We start from the raw sequence: 18,691 nt of genomic DNA, 5'->3' as shown, positions 1-18,691 counted from the left end.
GAAATTTACTATACTGTTGCTATTGCCACAGTTTAATAAAAAGTGTCTTTGAATAGTGCAAAAAAATTGCTTCTAACAATATAATTAAGAAGCTAAACACTCAAACTTAAATAAGATTTCAGTACATTTCAACATTTCAAAACAAAATGTAAGATGTCTGTGCCCTAAAGGTTTGCCTTACGGGCAAAAATCCCTCAACATTAAATAAGAGTCCTTTCAGTCAATGTTTTTCCAAGTAATTTAGAACATACAACATTATCAACGAAATCAGTTTCTCAACCTTTTATGGGCTAGCACCCACCTAGCCTTTATCCAGGTCCCTCCCCCCCCAACAAAGAATTTGCAGGCTACTTTGCACTGACTATTATTTTATCATTAATATTACTATCACTATTGTAGATGTTTTGATTTTTATGCTTGTTTCTGTATTTATCATCAAGATAATTTCCCAGAGAACAAAAAGTCATGGGAATAGAAATTATTTTCACAGGCGTCTATGAAAAATTTAATGAACATTCAAGTTAAAATTGGTAGGCCTAACAGCAGCCAATCAGAGTGGAAAAAATATTCTTGTTCCTTGCCATTTTCTAGTTGTTAAATATTATACAAAATGACCAGATACAAAATGTACAGCAATGGCAGTTTAAACTTTGAACTATTTGCAAAACAACTGAGCTCTGCAACATTAAAACATGGATAGAACTGTAACTACATTAATCATAGCTCTTCTTCTCTTCAGTGTTTCTGTCGGTTTCTGGTGGTGCAGAAAAACAAAAGTTCCAGGTCCTTTTAATGCCATACAAATATGAGACAGAAACATGTATTATATCTTTATATAGACCTGTCTATTGATTATATAGTTTTACTGGACAGAAATTACAAAGAACAAATCTGGTTCTTAATCAAATCCTAATGAATCAAATTGAAAGTGTCATGGAATCATCAGCCTCATGACATTAACACTGACATGAAAAATAATACTGAAGAAATAAATACATCAAATCTAATTAAAAACATAAATAAGTGATCAGTTCTTTACTGTTATGGTCTGTAAGATATATTTATTCTCAGTATTAGATGTGGTCTCAACAAACCCATGGCACTTCAACAATATTATTTTACCTTTTATCTGGAAATAGTGTCCGTTTATTCTAGCCATACAATCTCTGTATTAATTATTGATTGAAAGGTCTTGCCATACCAGTTTATTCCTCCGTATTTACTTTAGTTTCTTAGTTTATTCTTGCATTTTGTTCTTCATTCATTTCAAGTTAGTTTCCTTTGACTAGTGTTATCCTCTCTTGGTTTATTGCTATGTCCACTTTAGTTTCTTTCCTGTTGCTAGATTTATTTTATCATTTATTGACCATCAGTAATCTTCACTCATCACCTGCTGCGCCTCCTAATCATCATGTGTTTCACATCATGTGTTGATTTTTTCCACTGTTCAGCGTCGGATTCTCTATTTTTATGCCATAATTCACATCTAGTTTGTCGCTCCGTTTTATATCCAGTTTCTCCTGTTTCAGAGTTTTGCCAATGTGCGCGTCGTTTTTTTTTTTTTTTTTTTGTTTTCTTTTACGTGGTGGTGCACGTAAAAAAATGGGTGCAGGGCGTATCGATGGGGCAAAGGCAGACTGACAAATACAATTTAAAACAAAGGAAACAATTTCGGTATTTTGATTATTGAAATTTAAAAGTGCTGTGGTACCGTTGTTCTATCACACCCGTTTCATTCCGGACCACTTACAGCACCGGTGTTAACGCTATAAAATGAACGCTCCCTATTGTGGTATCACCCATGGAGGGATTTCTTTATTTAAATGGGTTCATTTTTCAGAGGGATACAAAGTCAGGTTATCGTGATTTTAGCAATTACATGTTTATAAGAGCGATTTTCTGCTCTATGGAAGCGGGCAGCATCCAGACTGAAATAAAACACTTTTTAATATAAGTTAGTGCTTTAACATGATCACAGAACTGCCAAAACATATGTACAAAAGTCCTCAATAAAACATAAAATATTAGAAAAATATTAGTGAATCACAGCAACGTCATCAGCCGGTGTAACGCTGAAATGAAGCTGCGCCAAAAGCTACAAACACTGAATAGAAGAGCTGCCATCGATACAGTTGCAGCCAGGCATGATTTAATGTTACACAATATGTGTTTTCCCAAGTTGCTCAAAGTCTAAACTGGTATTGTTGTGCATTTAAGGTGTAAAGTTTACCTTCGACCAAACGCCCCCCAAAGAAATCCCAGCGCCCCACTTTTGTAAAAATGTCCGCCAACTTCCCGTTTTGTCCCCAGCGCCACTTGTTTTTAATTCCTTTCTCAAGTAAACGTGTTTCTTTACCGGGTGAGACAAACTCCATCTTCTTTCATATCGCATTTGATTTAACCGAACGCATCCACTTCTTTTCTACAAAACGTTTTACAGTCATTGGTCAAGAACACGGGAGCTAGAATTCTGATTGGCAGACATCTTTGTCTATTATCTACAGTTTAGTTGAGGCGGGCCGTTTGGTCCAATGCTCGCTTTGCTTGGACGTCTGGCCCCCAGACGGAGCTCTTTACGCCTAAATTTCGAACGTCTGACTAAATACATTTTCCTTATTTTAATTGTAAGTAGTTCTTTAAATGTCCTGCGAGATGATATACTTACCCATGTATCCATAACAATCGGAACTTTCAATATCCAGCAAGTTATTTTCGCAATTTACCGTCTATGGGCGCTTTGCACCTCAGCTTCCGCGTTCGGGGTAAAGCGGCTCGATTGTTTCCGATCCAATACAAATATCATTTACAATAGGTGCTTTCAGGGCTTGGCCAAGGTCTGTACATCAATCCGAAGCCCCAACAAGTCAGCTGGAGAAAGGTTTTAAGATGTTCGCCTCGTTATACATTCACTGATATGAAGGTGAGTTTTACTTAAACTTTGTGGCTAACATTAACGTTAGCTTATGCTAGTAGGCAATATTCTCGGACATTGTTCTTGTAAAAATGTGCTATTTAAGTATCTAAACATTCTAACGGACAATGTATTTATCTTATTTTCATATTATGTGTGTTTATTGTCGTTAGTGTCACAGACTAACGGGGAGGTTACGGTTCGGGCTTTTTACTTCCGAAGCCTGACGAAGCTCAACAAGCCTCGTAGCTTGACAATAGCGCAGCTCTGGTGTCAGAGATCTGGTTCAGCTGTTCAGGTTCAAAGTTGCTGCTTTTAGAAAAATGTGACCGTGTTGCTTCATGTCTCCGTGTTATTTCGTTTTATTACCTTTGCATGTTTCTTGTGAAGAGCTCAGATAGGACGGTGTTTACAGCAGTATGTACAGGCGGATCAGTAGCTCGGCTGTCTGGCTCTGGTCTGCTCTCTCATTCCCATAAACTCTTTCAGGCTGAATATAGAAGTGATTCCATGGAAATAACTCAGGGAGGCTCCTTTATTTACCATCCGTATCCCCGGTAGTTTTAGGCTGATCCGGAGTGAAGTGAAGGCTGCAAACTTTGCTGTGCGGCGTTAGCTGGTAGCGACAGATATTTACAAGCCATCTTCTTAATTCAGGATCGCTTGGAAATTAACGAAAACTTAAAAGCCCATTATATTAGGAAGACAACAATGTTAATAGTATTGTTTTTTTGCATCTGAAATACGACTTAGTCTTTTCTACCAGTCATGGTAACTAAAAGCGGAAAAAGGTGAGCCGCATTAGCTCCTGGAGATGTGACGTCAACGCCTTAGGTGCAAAGAGCCCATTAAACGAGTGCCCTCCGGATTAATTATACTCTCAGCAGCTGCAGCTGTGAAGTTGCCGTATTAACCCAATATTTGCTGGAAAGTGCAACGTCTCCCCTTTCAGAAACCGTTGGAATTTTTCAGATAGCGCTACGTGTGGCGGAATTACAGTACTGCAAATTTAGATGTGTCGCCGCCGACACGTTCCGGTCTAAAAGGGTCCCGAAGACTACGGGTGTGTCCGAATAGACCCTTTTCACATGACGTCACACAACCTCCGTTTTGGCTCGAAGCTGTGTATCCTTAGTTCCGGTGTACATAGTAAGTAACGATAAAGTTGTCTATTTCATATATATATATACACACATATAAAATGGACACATATATATCTATATATATCTATATAGAGACATATATATAGAAAGAGAGATTTATATATATATATATATATATATATATATATATATATAAAAAAAAATTCCCCTCTCACCCTCCGTGGGTGGTCTCTTTCATCCTCTGAGCTCGGGTCCTCTACCAGAGGCCTGGGAGCTTGAGGGTTCTGCGCAGTATCTTGGCTGTGCCTAGAACTGCACATTTCTGGACTGAGATGTCTGATGTTGTTCCTGGGATCTGTTTGAGCCACTGCTCCAGTTTGGGGGTGACTGCCCCGAGGGCCCCGATGACCACAGGCACCACTGTGGTCTTCACCTTCCAGGCCTTCTCCAGTTCCTCTCTGAGGCCCTGGTATTTCTCCAGTTTCTCATGCTCCTTTTTCCTGATGTTGTGGTCACTTGGTATTGCTACATCCACCACAACGGCTTTCCTCTGTTCTTTATCCACCACCACAATGTCCGGTTGGTTCGCCATTACCATCTTGTCTGTCTGGATCTGGAAGTCCCACAGGATCTTAGCTCGGTCATTCTCCACCACCTTTGGGGGTGTCCCCCATTTTGACCTCGGGGCTTCCAGTCCATATTCTGCACAGATGTTCCTGTACACTATGCCCGCCACTTGGTTATGTCGTTCCATGTACGCTTTCCCTGCCAGCATCTTGCACCCTGCTGTTATGTGCTGGACTGTCTCAGAGGCCTCCTTGCACAACCTACACCTTGGGTCTTGTCTGGTGTGGTAGATCTGAGCTTCTATTGCTCTGGTGTTTAGGGCCTGTTCCTGGGCGGCCAGGATGAGGGCCTCCGTGCTGTCCTTGAGTCCAGCTTTCTCCAGCCATTGGTAGGATTTCCTGATATCAGCCACTTCAGTTATTTGTCGGTGGTACATCCCATGTAGGGGCTTGTCTTCCCATGATGGTTCCTCCAGCACCTCGTCCTCTGTTCCCCATTGCCTGAGACATTCGCTGAGCACATCGTCCGTTGATGCTTTGTCCTTGATGTATTTATGGATCTTAGATGTTTCATCCTGGACAGTGGCTCTCACACTCACTAGTCCTCTGCCTCCTTCCTTACGGCTCGTGTACAGTCTCAGGGTGCTGGATTTGGGGTGGAACCCTCCATGCATGGTTAGTAGCTTCCGAGTCTTAACATCCGTGGCCTTCATCTCTTCCATTGGCCAGCTAATTATTCCGGCAGGGTATCTGATTACTGGTAAGGCATAGCTGTTTATTGCACGGATCTTGTTCTTGCCATTGAGCTGGCTTCTCAGGACTTGCCTTATTCGTTGGAGGTATTTGGCTGTGGCTCCTTTCCTTGTGACCTCATCGAGGTTGCCATTTGCTTGTGGTATTCCCAGGTACTTGTAGCTGTGCTCTATGTCTGCTATCGTTCCCTCTGGGAGTGAGACCCCTTCTGTGCGGACGACCTTCCCTCTCTTTGTAACCATCCGGCCACACTTCTCTAGTCCGAATGACATCCCAATGTCAGTGCTGTAGATCCTGGTGGTGTGGATCAGTGAGTCGATGTCTCGCTCGCTCTTGGCGTACAGCTTGATGTCATCCATGTAGAGGAGGTGACTGATTGTGGCCCCATTCTTAAGTCGGTATCCGTAGCCAGTCTTGTTGATGATTTGGCTGAGGGGGTTCAGGCCTATGCAGAACAGCAGTGGGGACAGAGCATCTCCTTGGTATATGCCACATTTGATGGACACTTGTGCAAGTGGTTTGCAGTTGGCTTCAAGGGTGGTTTTCCACAGCCCCATCGAGTTTGCAATGAAGGCTCTTAGAGTCCTATTGATGTTGTACATCTCTAAGCATTCAATGATCCAGGTGTGTGGCATTGAGTCATAGGCTTTCTTGTAATCAATCCAAGCGGTGCACAGGTTGGTGTGTCGGGTTTTGCAGTCTCGGGCGACTGTGTGGTCTACAAGGAGTTGGTGTTTGGCTCCTCTACTATTTATGCCTATGCCCTTCTGTGCCGTGCTCATGTATTTATCCATGTGTCCGCTTATCTTAGCCGCTATGATGCCTGACATGAGCTTCCATGTTGTAGAGAGACAGGTTATTGGCCGATAGTTGGATGGGACTGAACCCTTTGAGGGATCCTTCTGGATCAGGATTGTGCGCCCTTCAGTTAACCATTCAGGGTGAGTCCCATTCTGTAGCAGCTGGTTCAGTTGAGCTGCCAGTCGCTCATGGAGGGCAGTGAGTTTCTTTAGCCAGTAGGCATGGATCATGTCAGGCCCTGGTGCTGTCCAGTTTTTCATACCCGAGACTCTTTCTTGGACATCTGCCACAGTGATGGTTACCGGGGCTTGTTCAGGGAGGTTGCTGTGGTCCTCTCGTAGAGAGGTTAGCCACTGTGCCTTGCTGTTGTGGGACGCCTCCCTTTCCCATATGCCTTTCCAGTATTGTTCAGTCTCCAGCCTTGGTGGGTCTGCTCTGTTGTTAGTACATATATATATATATATATATATATATATATATATATATATATATATATATATATATATATATATCTGACAGCATGTTGATCAGACAGAACACCGGAGCATGGAGTTTACACAGTCTCTAAAACATTTGCCTAAAATAAGATTTGAAGATAGATCACGATTTGCAAACCAATTTTCTCTGACAACAAAATCTAAATTAGACAAAGGCTAGAAATTCTTCACCGAACAATACCTGTTTGACTATGAAGGTAGGTATTTTTGTTTTGCGTAACCGTTAGCTTAGCATTAGTGAATTTTGTTAGCTAGCTAACTACGTGACATAACTGTTCCTTAACCAGAACTTTTTACTGTTTTTGAACTATAACGTTTTAGGCTCTAATCTTGATCAGATTCTTATATTATAGACTGGAGTTGCCACTCATCCCATAAAATATGGGTTTGTTTGTTATAAGCAGAGATGTCCGGTGCCGCCGCTGCTTTGTAATGCCTTCCTCTAATCGGACCACTTTTTCCGGTAACGAATAATCTAACGAGCTCGTATTTCAAATCCAGTAATCAGATTAAAGTTATTTTTATGTCCTTTATTTTCCATTAATACAGAAAATGAACCTCTAAACGTTACATCACTGACAGGCGGCGGTGTATATGTTTCCTAACTGTGGCTAAAGCTGCTGCTAGCTGGTTTACTCATGATCGGAGGCTGGTTCGAGAATGGTAAATTGACAATGACTAATAACGGTTATCTAACACGTAAACACTGTTTTATAAAATACAGAAAGTGAACCTCTAAACGTTACAGCGCTGACAGAGAGTATATTTTTTCCTAAATGTGGCTAAAGCTGCTGCTAGGTGGTTTACTCTCCGATCGGAGGCTGTTTATTTTATACACAGTTAGAGAATGGTGATTTTACAATAATTAATAACAGCTATCTAACACTTAAATGCTGTTATTATTAAACTTACCTTTTATTATATCCTTAAGATGATGAGAATGCGGGAATTTTTCAGGTTGGTTCCCAAGGCAAAATCACACCGGAAGTAAAGATACCCAGGTGTGAGTTATGGCGGCCATTGTCTGACGTCACTCTGAAGGAGGCCATATTGTAGCTGGTCAGGTCCATGAAATCTTTACAGTATACTAAAATTAAGCTTTTATTTCACAAAATTTCATCAAAGTTTTGTAAATTGTCAGTTATGGAGTTGACACATCATGGTTGTGACAAGCAATTTAGGAATAAAACAGTAGAAAAAACTAAAGAATAACATAAGCTAACCAGAGCTAACTACCTCTCTTAGCAAAGGAAGAGAAAATACGACGTCATGGGGTCCTCAGAAGTTCTGGTGCCCACCAATAATGCCTGATTTATTTATTTTTTTTACATTCTTTTCATGTCTGACGGTGTTGACAAAAACTAGGGACAAATTTCAACGGAGTTGGGAAATATCTAAAAATTATTTTTAATTCAATTTATCAATACTTTTATAATTATTTATATGACTACTTATACTTAATTGTCATAATATATAATTTTAGTATTTCTTTAATTGTTTTAAACTATTATAATGTGTTGAATTCTGCTCCTGGACAAGGGATTTTACAGGCATCATCCACCGACTACAATGTTTAAAATGTCACGATCCGTGTTTCTGTGTGTTTATTTTTGAGTTTTTCTGTGTAGTCCTGTTCCGTGAGTCTGTCTCTGCGTCTTCCCCGTTGATTGTTTCCCAGGTGTGTCTCATTCCCTTAATTACCCCGTGTGTATTTAAACCCACCTGTTGTCTGTGTTCCTCGTCCGGTCCTTGTCAATTGCTGTCTACGTCTGTTGCATGCTGTCTATACTCTCCAGTGGAACTGCTAAGTCCTGGTTTGTGTTCGCTCGCATGTTGTCCTGTTATTCAGTGCTACCGGCAATTTAGCTGTGTGCTTGTTCTGTCTGCCGTGCTGCCTGTTCTTGGACTGCTTGAGCATCTTCACCATTAAATCATTCATCATCATCACAATAACCTGGGTCTCAGCGTCTCTCCTCACCACCAACCATACCACCTTATGACATAAAATAAAAAAATCAGCAAACACAAGAAAAATATACATTGTTGTGCTCACATGACCCAGGTTAGTTTAGTCAGATATTTGAAAAAAATATTTTGTGTATATTTTATTCAAATTTGGTGCTTTATCCATAGGACCTGTTTTGTCCCTATTCTCAAGAATCACTGAAAGAATAAAAAAACAAACTTCGAGTCCGTTTTTTTTCCTTCGGCGCTCTGTGCTTCATGTTGTCACGGTTGCTAAGCAACATAACGCCGAGATGGAGGCTAGGCAGCTAGCCAAAGGCTACAGTTTCTCTCTTCTGGTCGTCTATATTCGTGGCCTTCGAAGGACCTGTTTTCCGTAGATCGGGCCGTTTCTCACATAGACAATAAAAGGACAGACGCCTAATGGACCACTCTCTTCTTATCAATACATATTTATATAAATATAAACATAAATAAATAATAATGATTAATACTGAGTAATATTAGGCTATACATGTTTAGCACACACCCACACACACACGTTTTTTCCAGCCGACGAGTTCTAGCTTAAGAGTGATTGGGTCCAAAATCCGATGCGAGATTCATCCGTGCTGTGTAGTGAATCTGTCTCTCCTTAAAGACATTTGTCCCTACTTCCTCACATCGTGTCTTTAGGAAACCTTCAAAACAAAAACGGGAGGTTTGGGAGGTATCTTACTTTGACAGAGTGAAATAAATAAATAACAGCCATTGCCACTTGTGTAAACTTTGCTGGTGAATGTTATAACGTAATGTTATGATTTTTATAATATATATTGTTTCATTTCTATAGTAGGCTCTTGTATCAGATAATCTAAGTCAATGTTAGAGAATAAACTTTTTAAGATAATCTCGGTTAGCTTTCAGAGCGGGGGCTTAACACCAAGCACTCAGCAGTTAGCTGGTATTTCGCCGGTGGACATAAATACAGTATAGTAATATTCTAATCACAAAATATACACAATATTATGTCCATCTTACTTGCGAAAAGTTGTCTGTCAGCCCTCACGTCAATAGTCTGTCGATCTGATCAACAATATCCCGCAGTGCTGAGGCATCTTCTGCTGTTTTGGTCGAGCAAAGCAGGAGGGTCTTTTGTTTGCTGCCTTTGCTTTTTGTTTGCGTCTCTTTTTTGTTTGCTTCATTTGCTTTTTGTTTGCGTTTCTTTTTGTTTGCTTCATTTGCTTTTTGTTTGCGTCTCTTTTTTGTTTGCTTCATTTGATTTTTGTTTGCGTCTCTTTTTGGTTTGCATCATTTTATTTGCTTTTTGTTTGCGTCATCTCTTCTTGTTTGCTGCATTTCATTTGTTTGGGTCTCTGTTTTTGATTGTATGCTTTCTCTGTTGCTGCGCATTTGCACCTCTCGGCCACCGTAGGTTGAGGCATGAATTTGTTAAACATTAAATCAAGTTCCACTATTTTGATTATAATTATTTTTTTATTCTTTGCCATTTTAACAAAAATAGTAAAAGATTATTCGGTCACCTACCGAGGTAAAGCTAGCTGGCTCTGACTCCAGCCGGCCCAGCACACAATATACAAGTGCGCGGTCGCTCAAGACATTATGGTACACCCATTTACGTGCTGCTTTCACAATAAAAGCGCACATCCGGTCCATGTTTGAGCTACTCAAATCCAGCTGCAGCATTTGCAAACAGAAAATAATATATGCTGAGAAACTAATACAAAACTAATACACTATACATATAGATATATGTATCTATAGTCATTTTTTTATCTTTTTCAAAATAGTCATTTGTTATGTTTTTCCCACCACATTGCTGAAAAACTTTCTGTTTCCAGTGACTTCTCTCACTTCTGGGTGACAGATGGACACCTCTACAAGACAACCAGAAAATATCACAAGCTCAGCCGTTTGCACTGGGCCAGGACTCATTTAAAATGGAATGAAGCAAAATGGACGACTGTTCTGTGGTCAGATGAGTCACGATTTGAAGTTCCTTATGGAACACTGGGACGCCATGTCATCCGGACCAGAGAGGACAAGGATAACCCAAGTTGTTATCAACGCTCAGTTCAGAAGCCTGCATCATTGATGGTATGGGGTTGCATGAGTCCTTGTGGCCTGGGCAGCTTGCATGTCTGGAAAGGCACCGTTAATGCAGAGAACTATGTTCAGGTTCTAGAACAACATATGCTCCCATCTAGACTTCATCTCTTTCAGGGAAGACCCTGCATTTTTCAACAACATAATGCCAGACCACATTCTGCAGCAATCACAACATCATGGTAGGAGAAGGATCCGGGTACTGAAATGTCCAGCCTGCAGTCCAGATCTTTACCTATAGAGAACATTTGGTGCATCATAAAGAGGAAGATGCAACAAAGAAGGCCCAAGACGAATGAACAGTTAGAGGCCTGTATTAGACATGAATGGAGAGCAATTCTATTTCTAAACTTGAGAAACTGGTCTCCCCCCAGACGTCTGAGTGTTTTAAGAAGAAGGGGAGATGCCACAGAGTGTTAAAAATGGCCGTGTTCCAACTTTTTTGGGATTTATAGACATTGTGAAATTTTGACTCAACATATATCTCCTGTAAAATGTTACATTTACTCAGATTAAACTTTAGATCTGCCATCTATGTTCTATTACGAATAAAATATTATATGTTGCCACCTCCACATCATTGCATTCAGTTTTTATTCACAAATTGTTTAGTGTCACACCTGTTTTGAAATCTGGTTTGTATATAAGTAGTATAGGAGATTATAGAAAAATCTGTATATAAATAAGATGATTGAGTGAGACAGCTCTTTACATTTTCTACTTATTTGTGTATATAAAAATAAAAACATATTATTTTAAAGGGATTTAATTTTGAAATTATAGACCATATGTGTTTGATATTTTCTGGTTGTCTTGTAGAGGTGTCCATCTGTCACCCAGAAGTGAGAGAAGTCACTGGAAACAGAAAGTTTTTCAGCAATGTGCAAGGCAAACTGGTGGGAAAAACATAACAAATGACTATTTTGAAATGCTTTTATTTTGAAATTACACATCAGATCTAGTTGCCACTTTCTGGTTGTGTTCTAGAGTTGTCCCTCTGTAACCCAGAAGTGGTAGCAGTCTTTGGAAACAGAGAGTTTCTCAGCAATGTGCAGGGCAACTTAGGGGGAAAAGATAAAAAATGACTTTTTTGATAGGCTTTTATTTTGAAATTACACATCAGATCTAGTTGCCACTTTCTGGTTCTGTTCTAGAGGTGACCCTCTGTCATCCAGAAGTGGTAGGAGTCTTTGGAAACAGAGAGTTTCTCAGCAATGGGCATGGCAACTTAGGTGGAATAGATCTAAACTACTACTTTAATGGTTTTTTATTTTGAAATTACACATCAGATCTAGTTGCAACTTTCTGGTTCTGTTCTAGAGTTGTCCCTCTGTAACCCAGAAGTGGTAGCAGTCTTTGGAAACAGAGAGTTTCTCAGCAATGTGCAGGGCAACTTAGGGGGAAAAGATAAAAAATGACTTTTTTGATAGGCTTTTATTTTGAAATTACACATCAGATCTAGTTGCCACTTTCTGGTTCTGTTCTAGAGGTGACCCTCTGTCATCCAGAAGTGGTAGGAGTCTTTGGAAACAGAGAGTTTCTCAGCAATGGGCATGGCAACTTAGGTGGAATAGATCTAAACTACTACTTTAATGGTCTTTTATTTTGAAATTACACATCAGATCTAGTTTCCATTTTCTGGTTCTGTTCTAGAGGTGACCCTCTGTCATCCAGAAGTGGTAGCAGTCTTTGGAAACAGAGAGTTTCTCAGCAATGTGCACGGCAACTTAGGGGGAAAAGATAAAAAAATGACTATTTTGAAGTGCTTTTATTTTGAAATTACACATCAGATCTGGTTGCCACTTTCTGGTCCTGTTCTAGAGGTGTCCCTCTGTCATCCAGAAGTGGTAGGAGTCTTTGGAAACAGAGAGTTTCTCAGCAATGTGCACGGCAACTTAGGGGGAAAAGATAAAAAAATGACTATTTTGAAGTGCTTTTATTTTGAAATTACACATCAGATCTGGTTGCCACTTTCTGGTCCTGTTCTAGAGGTGTCCCTCTGTCATCCAGAAGTGGTAGGAGTCTTTGGAAACAGAGAGTTTCTCAGCAATGGGCACGGCAACTTAGGGGAAATAGATAAAAATGACTTTTTTGATAGGCTTTATTTTGAAATTACACATCAGATCTGGTTGCCACTTTCTGGTTCTGTTCTAGAGGTGTCCCTCTGTCATCCAGAAGTGGTAGCAGTCTTTAGAAACAGAGAGTTTCTCAGCAATGGGCACTGCAACTTAGGGGAAAAAGATAAAAATGACTATATATATATATATATATATATATATATATATATATATATATATATATATATATATATATATATATATAGTATTAGTTTCTCAGCATATATTATTTTCTGTTTGCAAATGCTGCGGCCGGATTTGAGTAGCTCAAACATGGACCGGATGTGCGCTTTTATTATGAAATCAGCACGTAAATTGGTGTACCATAATGTCTTGAGCGACCGCGCACTTGTATATTGTGTGCTGGGCCGGCTGGAGTCAGAGCCAGCTAGCTTTACCGCGGTTAAAAAACCGCATACTTCATTAGCCTAAAGTATACACTGAGATGTCATTTAAAACATACTGAAATTAATAATTTAAAGTAAGCTTTAAGTGAATTTTTAAAAATTCTATTTTGAGCATATATTTTAAAGTTTAAAATATCATCTCCGATATCCACCGGACTCTCAGTTGCGCGATATTTCAGCTGTTTGGGATTCCCCTCTGTTCTTACGTCACCGCGCTTTCTGATTGGCTACCTGTCACATTCAGCAGGTTGTATTCTCGTTCCCAGTCAGGGAAAACCCCACAGGCTGCGATAAAAGGGCCAAGACAACCTAAATTGGGTATATTCAGGATTTAGCGGGAACACCAACATGCAGAATCCTTATCTGACGGTTCTCGACTCCCCCCCGCCCCCCCACTTCCCCCGGGCCGCAGCAAAATGTCCAAGTCTTGACCGGTCCGCGATAATAAAAATGTTGGGCACCACTGTTTTAAACTATACACAAAATATCTTTAAAATATATTTTAAACATATTTTAAATATATTTTAAATGTGCACTTGAGCAAGTGTATATTTGCACCTGGGCAAATACTTATTTTGTTCACTTAAAGTATACTTGTATTTTGGTGCAATTATATTTAAGTATGTTTAAAGTTATAATGTCAAAATTGGTACAAGCATACTTTTAGTATACTTTGTATATGTTTATTGGTAGTACACTTAATACTTAGTATACTTAAAATATACTTACACAAATGTAAGTATATTTGAAATATACTAAAGTACTTTTTTTCACTAGGGTATGGAGAAATTCACCAACAATAATAAGCCATTGCTAAATGGCAGAACAATAATGAACAGAAAGGAAATACAAAAACAAACCAAACCATAAACATCAGTAGATCATGATAGTTTAGGTCCAATCCCTTCACATCTTCATAATTATTAGACGATTCTTCTGTAAAAACATGCATTCTGCTTTTTGGTGTTTTTTGTTTTGTTTTTTCAGGCAGATCCTCTTCCTCAATCAATTTACAAACCCCAACTTGATGCACCAAAGGAGGCCATTGGAACAGGTGCAAATAAATTTGCTTACTACGTGTGCAAAGAGCCAGGTCTTCCTTGGATAAAGCTCCCCTCAGTTAGTCCTGCACAGATCAATACTGCTCGTCAGATCCGTAAATTCTTTACTGGAAACCTGGAGAGCCCCGTTGTAAGCTACCCACCATTCCCTGGGAATGAGTCTAATTATCTGAGAGCACAGATTGCTCGGATCTCTGCTGGCACACAGGTTAGCCCTCAGGGCTTCTACCAGGGAGGGGAGGAGGAAGACGACGAGGAAGACGAGATACCCCGAGACAGCTTTGAAGTGAACCCTGATTTTGAGGACATTCCTGTTAGTGAAATGGCCGAATCATTGTCAACATGGGTCCATCATGTGCAACACATCTTGCAACAGGTAAATCCCTTCTCTCAGAAACAGGAATATTTTCTCAATTTCTCCATACATTTACTGAGCAATCACTGATTTTAGGGCCGCTGTACTTGGGTGAACATAGCTTTGAAACCAGATGAAGAGTCTAATGAGGATGAGGAAGGTGATGAGAACGAAGAAGAGTCTGAAGAGGTGGAGCCAGAGGTTGGACCTGCTTTGCTCACACCTCTATCCCAAGATGCAGGTCAGAGAGTTTTTAGGAATGACTCTTCAACAGAATATCTTCAAGTTTGCAATATATATATATATATATATATATATATATATATATATATATATATATATATACAGGTGCTGGTCATAAAATTAGAATATTGTGATAAAGTTCATTATTTTCCATAATGTCATGATAAAAATTAAATTGTCATATATTTTAGATTCATTGCACACCAACTGAAATATTTCAGGTCTTTTATTGGTTTAATTTTGATGATTTTGGCAAACAGCTCATGAAAACCCAAAATCCCTGTCTCAAAAAATTAGAATATTATGAAAAGGTTCTCTGAACGAGCAATAAAAATAATCATCTGAATCAACAAAGTAACTCTAAACACCTGAAAAAGATTCCTGAGGCCTTTAAAAACTCCCAGCCTGGTTCATTACTCAAAACCGCAATCATGGGTCAGACTGCTGACCTGACTGCTGTCCAGAAGGCCATCACTGACATCCTCAAGCAAGAGGGTGAGAAACGGAAAGAAATTTCTGAACGAATCGGCTGTTTGCAGAGTGTTATATCAAGGCACCTCAGTGGGAAGTCAGTAGGAAGGAAAAAGTGTGGCAGAAAACGCTGCACAACGAGAAGAGGTGACCGGACCCTGAGGAAGATTGTGGAGAAGACCTTGGGGGAAGCAGTGGACTGAGTCTGGAGTAGAAACATCCAGAGCCACTGTGCACAGGCGTGTGCAGGAAATGGGCTACAGGTGCCGCATTCCCCAGGTCAAAGGTCAAGCCACTTTTGAACCAGAAACAGCGGCAGAAGCGCCTGACCTGGGCTACAGAGAAGCAGCACTTTGGACCACTGTTGTTCAGTGGTCCAAAGTACTTTTTTCGGATGAAAGCAAACTTTGCATGTCATTCGGAAATCAAAGTGCCAGACTCTGGAGGAAGACTGGGGAGAAGGAAATGCCAAAATGCCAGAAGTCCAGTGTCAAGTACCCACAGTCAGTGATGGTCTGGGTGCCATGTCAGCTGCTGGTGTTGGTCCACTGGGTTTTATCAAGGGCAGGATCAATGCAGCAGCTATTAGAAGATTTTGGAGCACTTCATGCTTCCATCTGCTGAAAAGTTTTATGGAGATGAAAATTTAATTTGGTCTGGAATCGGCCCTTCTCCACAATCTTCCTCAGGGTCCGGTCACCTCTTCTCGTTGTGCAGCGTTTTCTGCCACACTTTTTCCTTCCTACTGACTTCCCACTGAGGTGCCTTGATATAACACTCTGCAAACAGCCGATTCGTTCAGAAATTTCTTTCTGTTTCTCACCCTCTTGCTTGAGGATGTCAGTGATGGCCTTCTGGACAGCAGTCAGGTCAGCAGTCTGACCCATGACTGCGGTTTTGAGTAATGAACCAGGCTGGGAGTTTTTAAAGGCCTCAGGAATCTTTTTCAGGTGTTTAGAGTTACTTTGTTGATTCAGATGATTATTTTTATTGCTCGTTCAGAGAACCTTTTCATAATATTCTAATTTTTTGAGACAGGGATTTTGGGTTTTCATGAGCTGTTTGCCAAAATCATCAAAATTAAAACAATAAAAGACCTGAAATATTTCAGTTGGTGTGCAATGAATCTAAAATATATGACAATTTAATTTTTATCATGACATTATGGAAAATAATGAACTTTATCACAATATTCTAATTTTATGACCAGCACCTGTATATAAATTCTCACCCTCTGCGGGTGGTCTCTCTGGTCCTCTACCAGAGGCCTGGGAGCTTGAGGGTTCTGCGCACTATCTTGGCTGTGCCTAGAACTGCACATTTCTGGACTGAGATGTCTGATGTTGTTCCTGGGATCTGTTTGAGCCACTGCTCCAGTTTGGGGGTGACTGCCCCGAGGGCCCCGATGACCACAGGCACCACTGTGGTCTTCACCTTCCAGGCCTTTTCCAGTTCCTCTCTGAGGCCCTGGTATTTCTCCAGTTTCTCATGCTCCTTTTTCCTGATGTTGTGGTCACTTGGTATTGCTACATCCACCACAACGGCTTTCCTCTGTTGTTTATCCACCACCACAATGTCCGGTTGGTTCGTCATTACCATCTTGTCTGTCTGGATCTGGAAGTCCCACAGGATCTTAGCTCGGTCATTCTCCACCACCTTTGGGGGTGTTCCCCACTTTGATCTCAGGGTTTCCAGTCCATATTCTGCACAGATGTTCCTGTACACTATGCCCGCCACTTGGTTATGTCGTTCCATGTAGGCTGTCCCTGCCACCATCTTGCACCCTGCTGTTATGTGCTGGACTGTCTCAGGGGCCTCCTTGCACAATCTACATCTTGGATCTTGTCTGGTGTGGTAGATCTGAGCCTCTATTGCGCTGATGTTTAGGGCCGGTTCCTGTGCAGTCAGCTTTCTCCAGCCATTGGTAGGATTTCCTGATATCAGCCACTTCAGTTATTTGTCGGTGGTACATCCCATATAGGGGCTTGTCCTCCCATGATGGTACCTCCAGCACCTCATCCTCTGTTCCCCATTGTCTGAGACATTGGGGAACAGAGTCCGTTGAGGCTTTGTCCATGATGTATTTATGGATCTTGGATGTTTCATCCTGGACAGTGGCTCTCACACTCACTAGTCCTCTGCCTCCTTCCTTAAGGCTTGTGTACAGTCTCAGGGTGCTGGATTTGGGGTGGAACCCTCCATGCATGGTTAGTAGCTTCCGAGTCTTAACATCCGTGGCCTTTATCTCTTCCATTGGCCAGCTAATTATTCCGGCAGGGTATCTAATTACTGGTAAGGCATAGCTGTTTATTGCACGGATCTTGTTCTTGCCATTGAGCTGGCTTCTCAGGACTTGCCTTATTCGTTGGAGGTATTTGGCTGTGGCTCCTTTCCTTGTGACCTCATCGAGGTTGCCATTTGCTTGTGGTATTCCCAGGTACTTGTAACTGTCCTCAATGTCTGCTATTGTTCCTTCTGGGAGTGAGACCCCTTGTGTGCGGACGACCTTCCCTCTCCTTGTAACCATCCGGCCACACTTTTCTAGTCCGAATGACATCCCTATGTCAGTACTGTAGATCATGGTGGTGTGGATCAGTGAGTCGATGTCTCGCTCGCTCTTGGCATACAGCTTGATGTCATCCATGTAGAGGAGGTGACTGATTGTGGCCCCATTCTTGAGTTGGTATCCGTAGCCAGTCTTGTTGATGATTTGGCTGAGGGGGTTCAGGCCTATGCAGAACAGCAGTGGGGACAGAGCATCTCCTTGGTATATGCCACATTTGATGGACACTTGTGCAAGTGGTTTGCAGTTGGCTTCAAGGGTGGTTTTCCACAGCCCCATTGAGTTTGCGATGAAGGCTCTTAGAGTCATATTGATGTTGTACATCTCTAAGCATTCAATGATCCAAGTGTGTGGCATCGAGTCATAGGCTTTCTTGTAATCAATCCAAGTGGTGCACAGGTTGGTGTGTCGGGTTTTGCAGTCTTGCGCGACTGTGTGGTCTACAAATATATATATATATATATATATATACATATATATATATATATATATGTGTGTGTGTGTGTGTGTGTGTGTGTGTGTGCGTGCGTGCGTGTGTGCACATACTGGATTTTTTTTTTTGTAAAATTTGTATTTCACAATTGAGATGAAGCTATGATAAAAACCTTTCCATTTTTTGAGTGAAAAAACTTGAAAATTTGTACCAAATACTTATTTTTCATTCTGCATTAAGCTTTATTTTAGAAAAAAAAAACATTCCCCTGGTAAAAGCATTTAACTCAAGAGTTACTTACCAATCTGGATGAATGTGTGAGCACTGTGGGTGCAGTTG

The 18,691-nt window shown here is 40.8% G+C and overlaps 1 protein-coding gene across 1 annotated transcript in view; it reads left to right on the top strand.

Annotated features, from left to right (window-relative positions):
- The window catches only part of rsph4a (radial spoke head component 4A), a 35,722-nt gene that overhangs the window by 5,151 nt on the left and 11,880 nt on the right, over positions 1–18,691 (top strand). Inside the window, exons 4-5 of the mRNA XM_088005220.1 lie at positions 14,214–14,663; positions 14,739–14,883. Of these exons, the coding sequence (XP_087861346.1) occupies positions 14,214–14,663; positions 14,739–14,883 (595 nt within the window). The remainder of the gene's footprint in view (positions 1–14,213; positions 14,664–14,738; positions 14,884–18,691) is intronic.

This window comes from Poecilia mexicana, unplaced genomic scaffold (genome assembly GCF_051168715.1).
Source record: "Poecilia mexicana isolate PSO_F unplaced genomic scaffold, ASM5116871v1 scaffold_4, whole genome shotgun sequence".
NCBI classification, from domain to species: Eukaryota; Metazoa; Chordata; class Actinopteri; order Cyprinodontiformes; family Poeciliidae; genus Poecilia; species Poecilia mexicana.
Note: the sequence above shows the minus strand (reverse complement) of the source record. Positions and strands in the feature narration are given on the sequence as shown.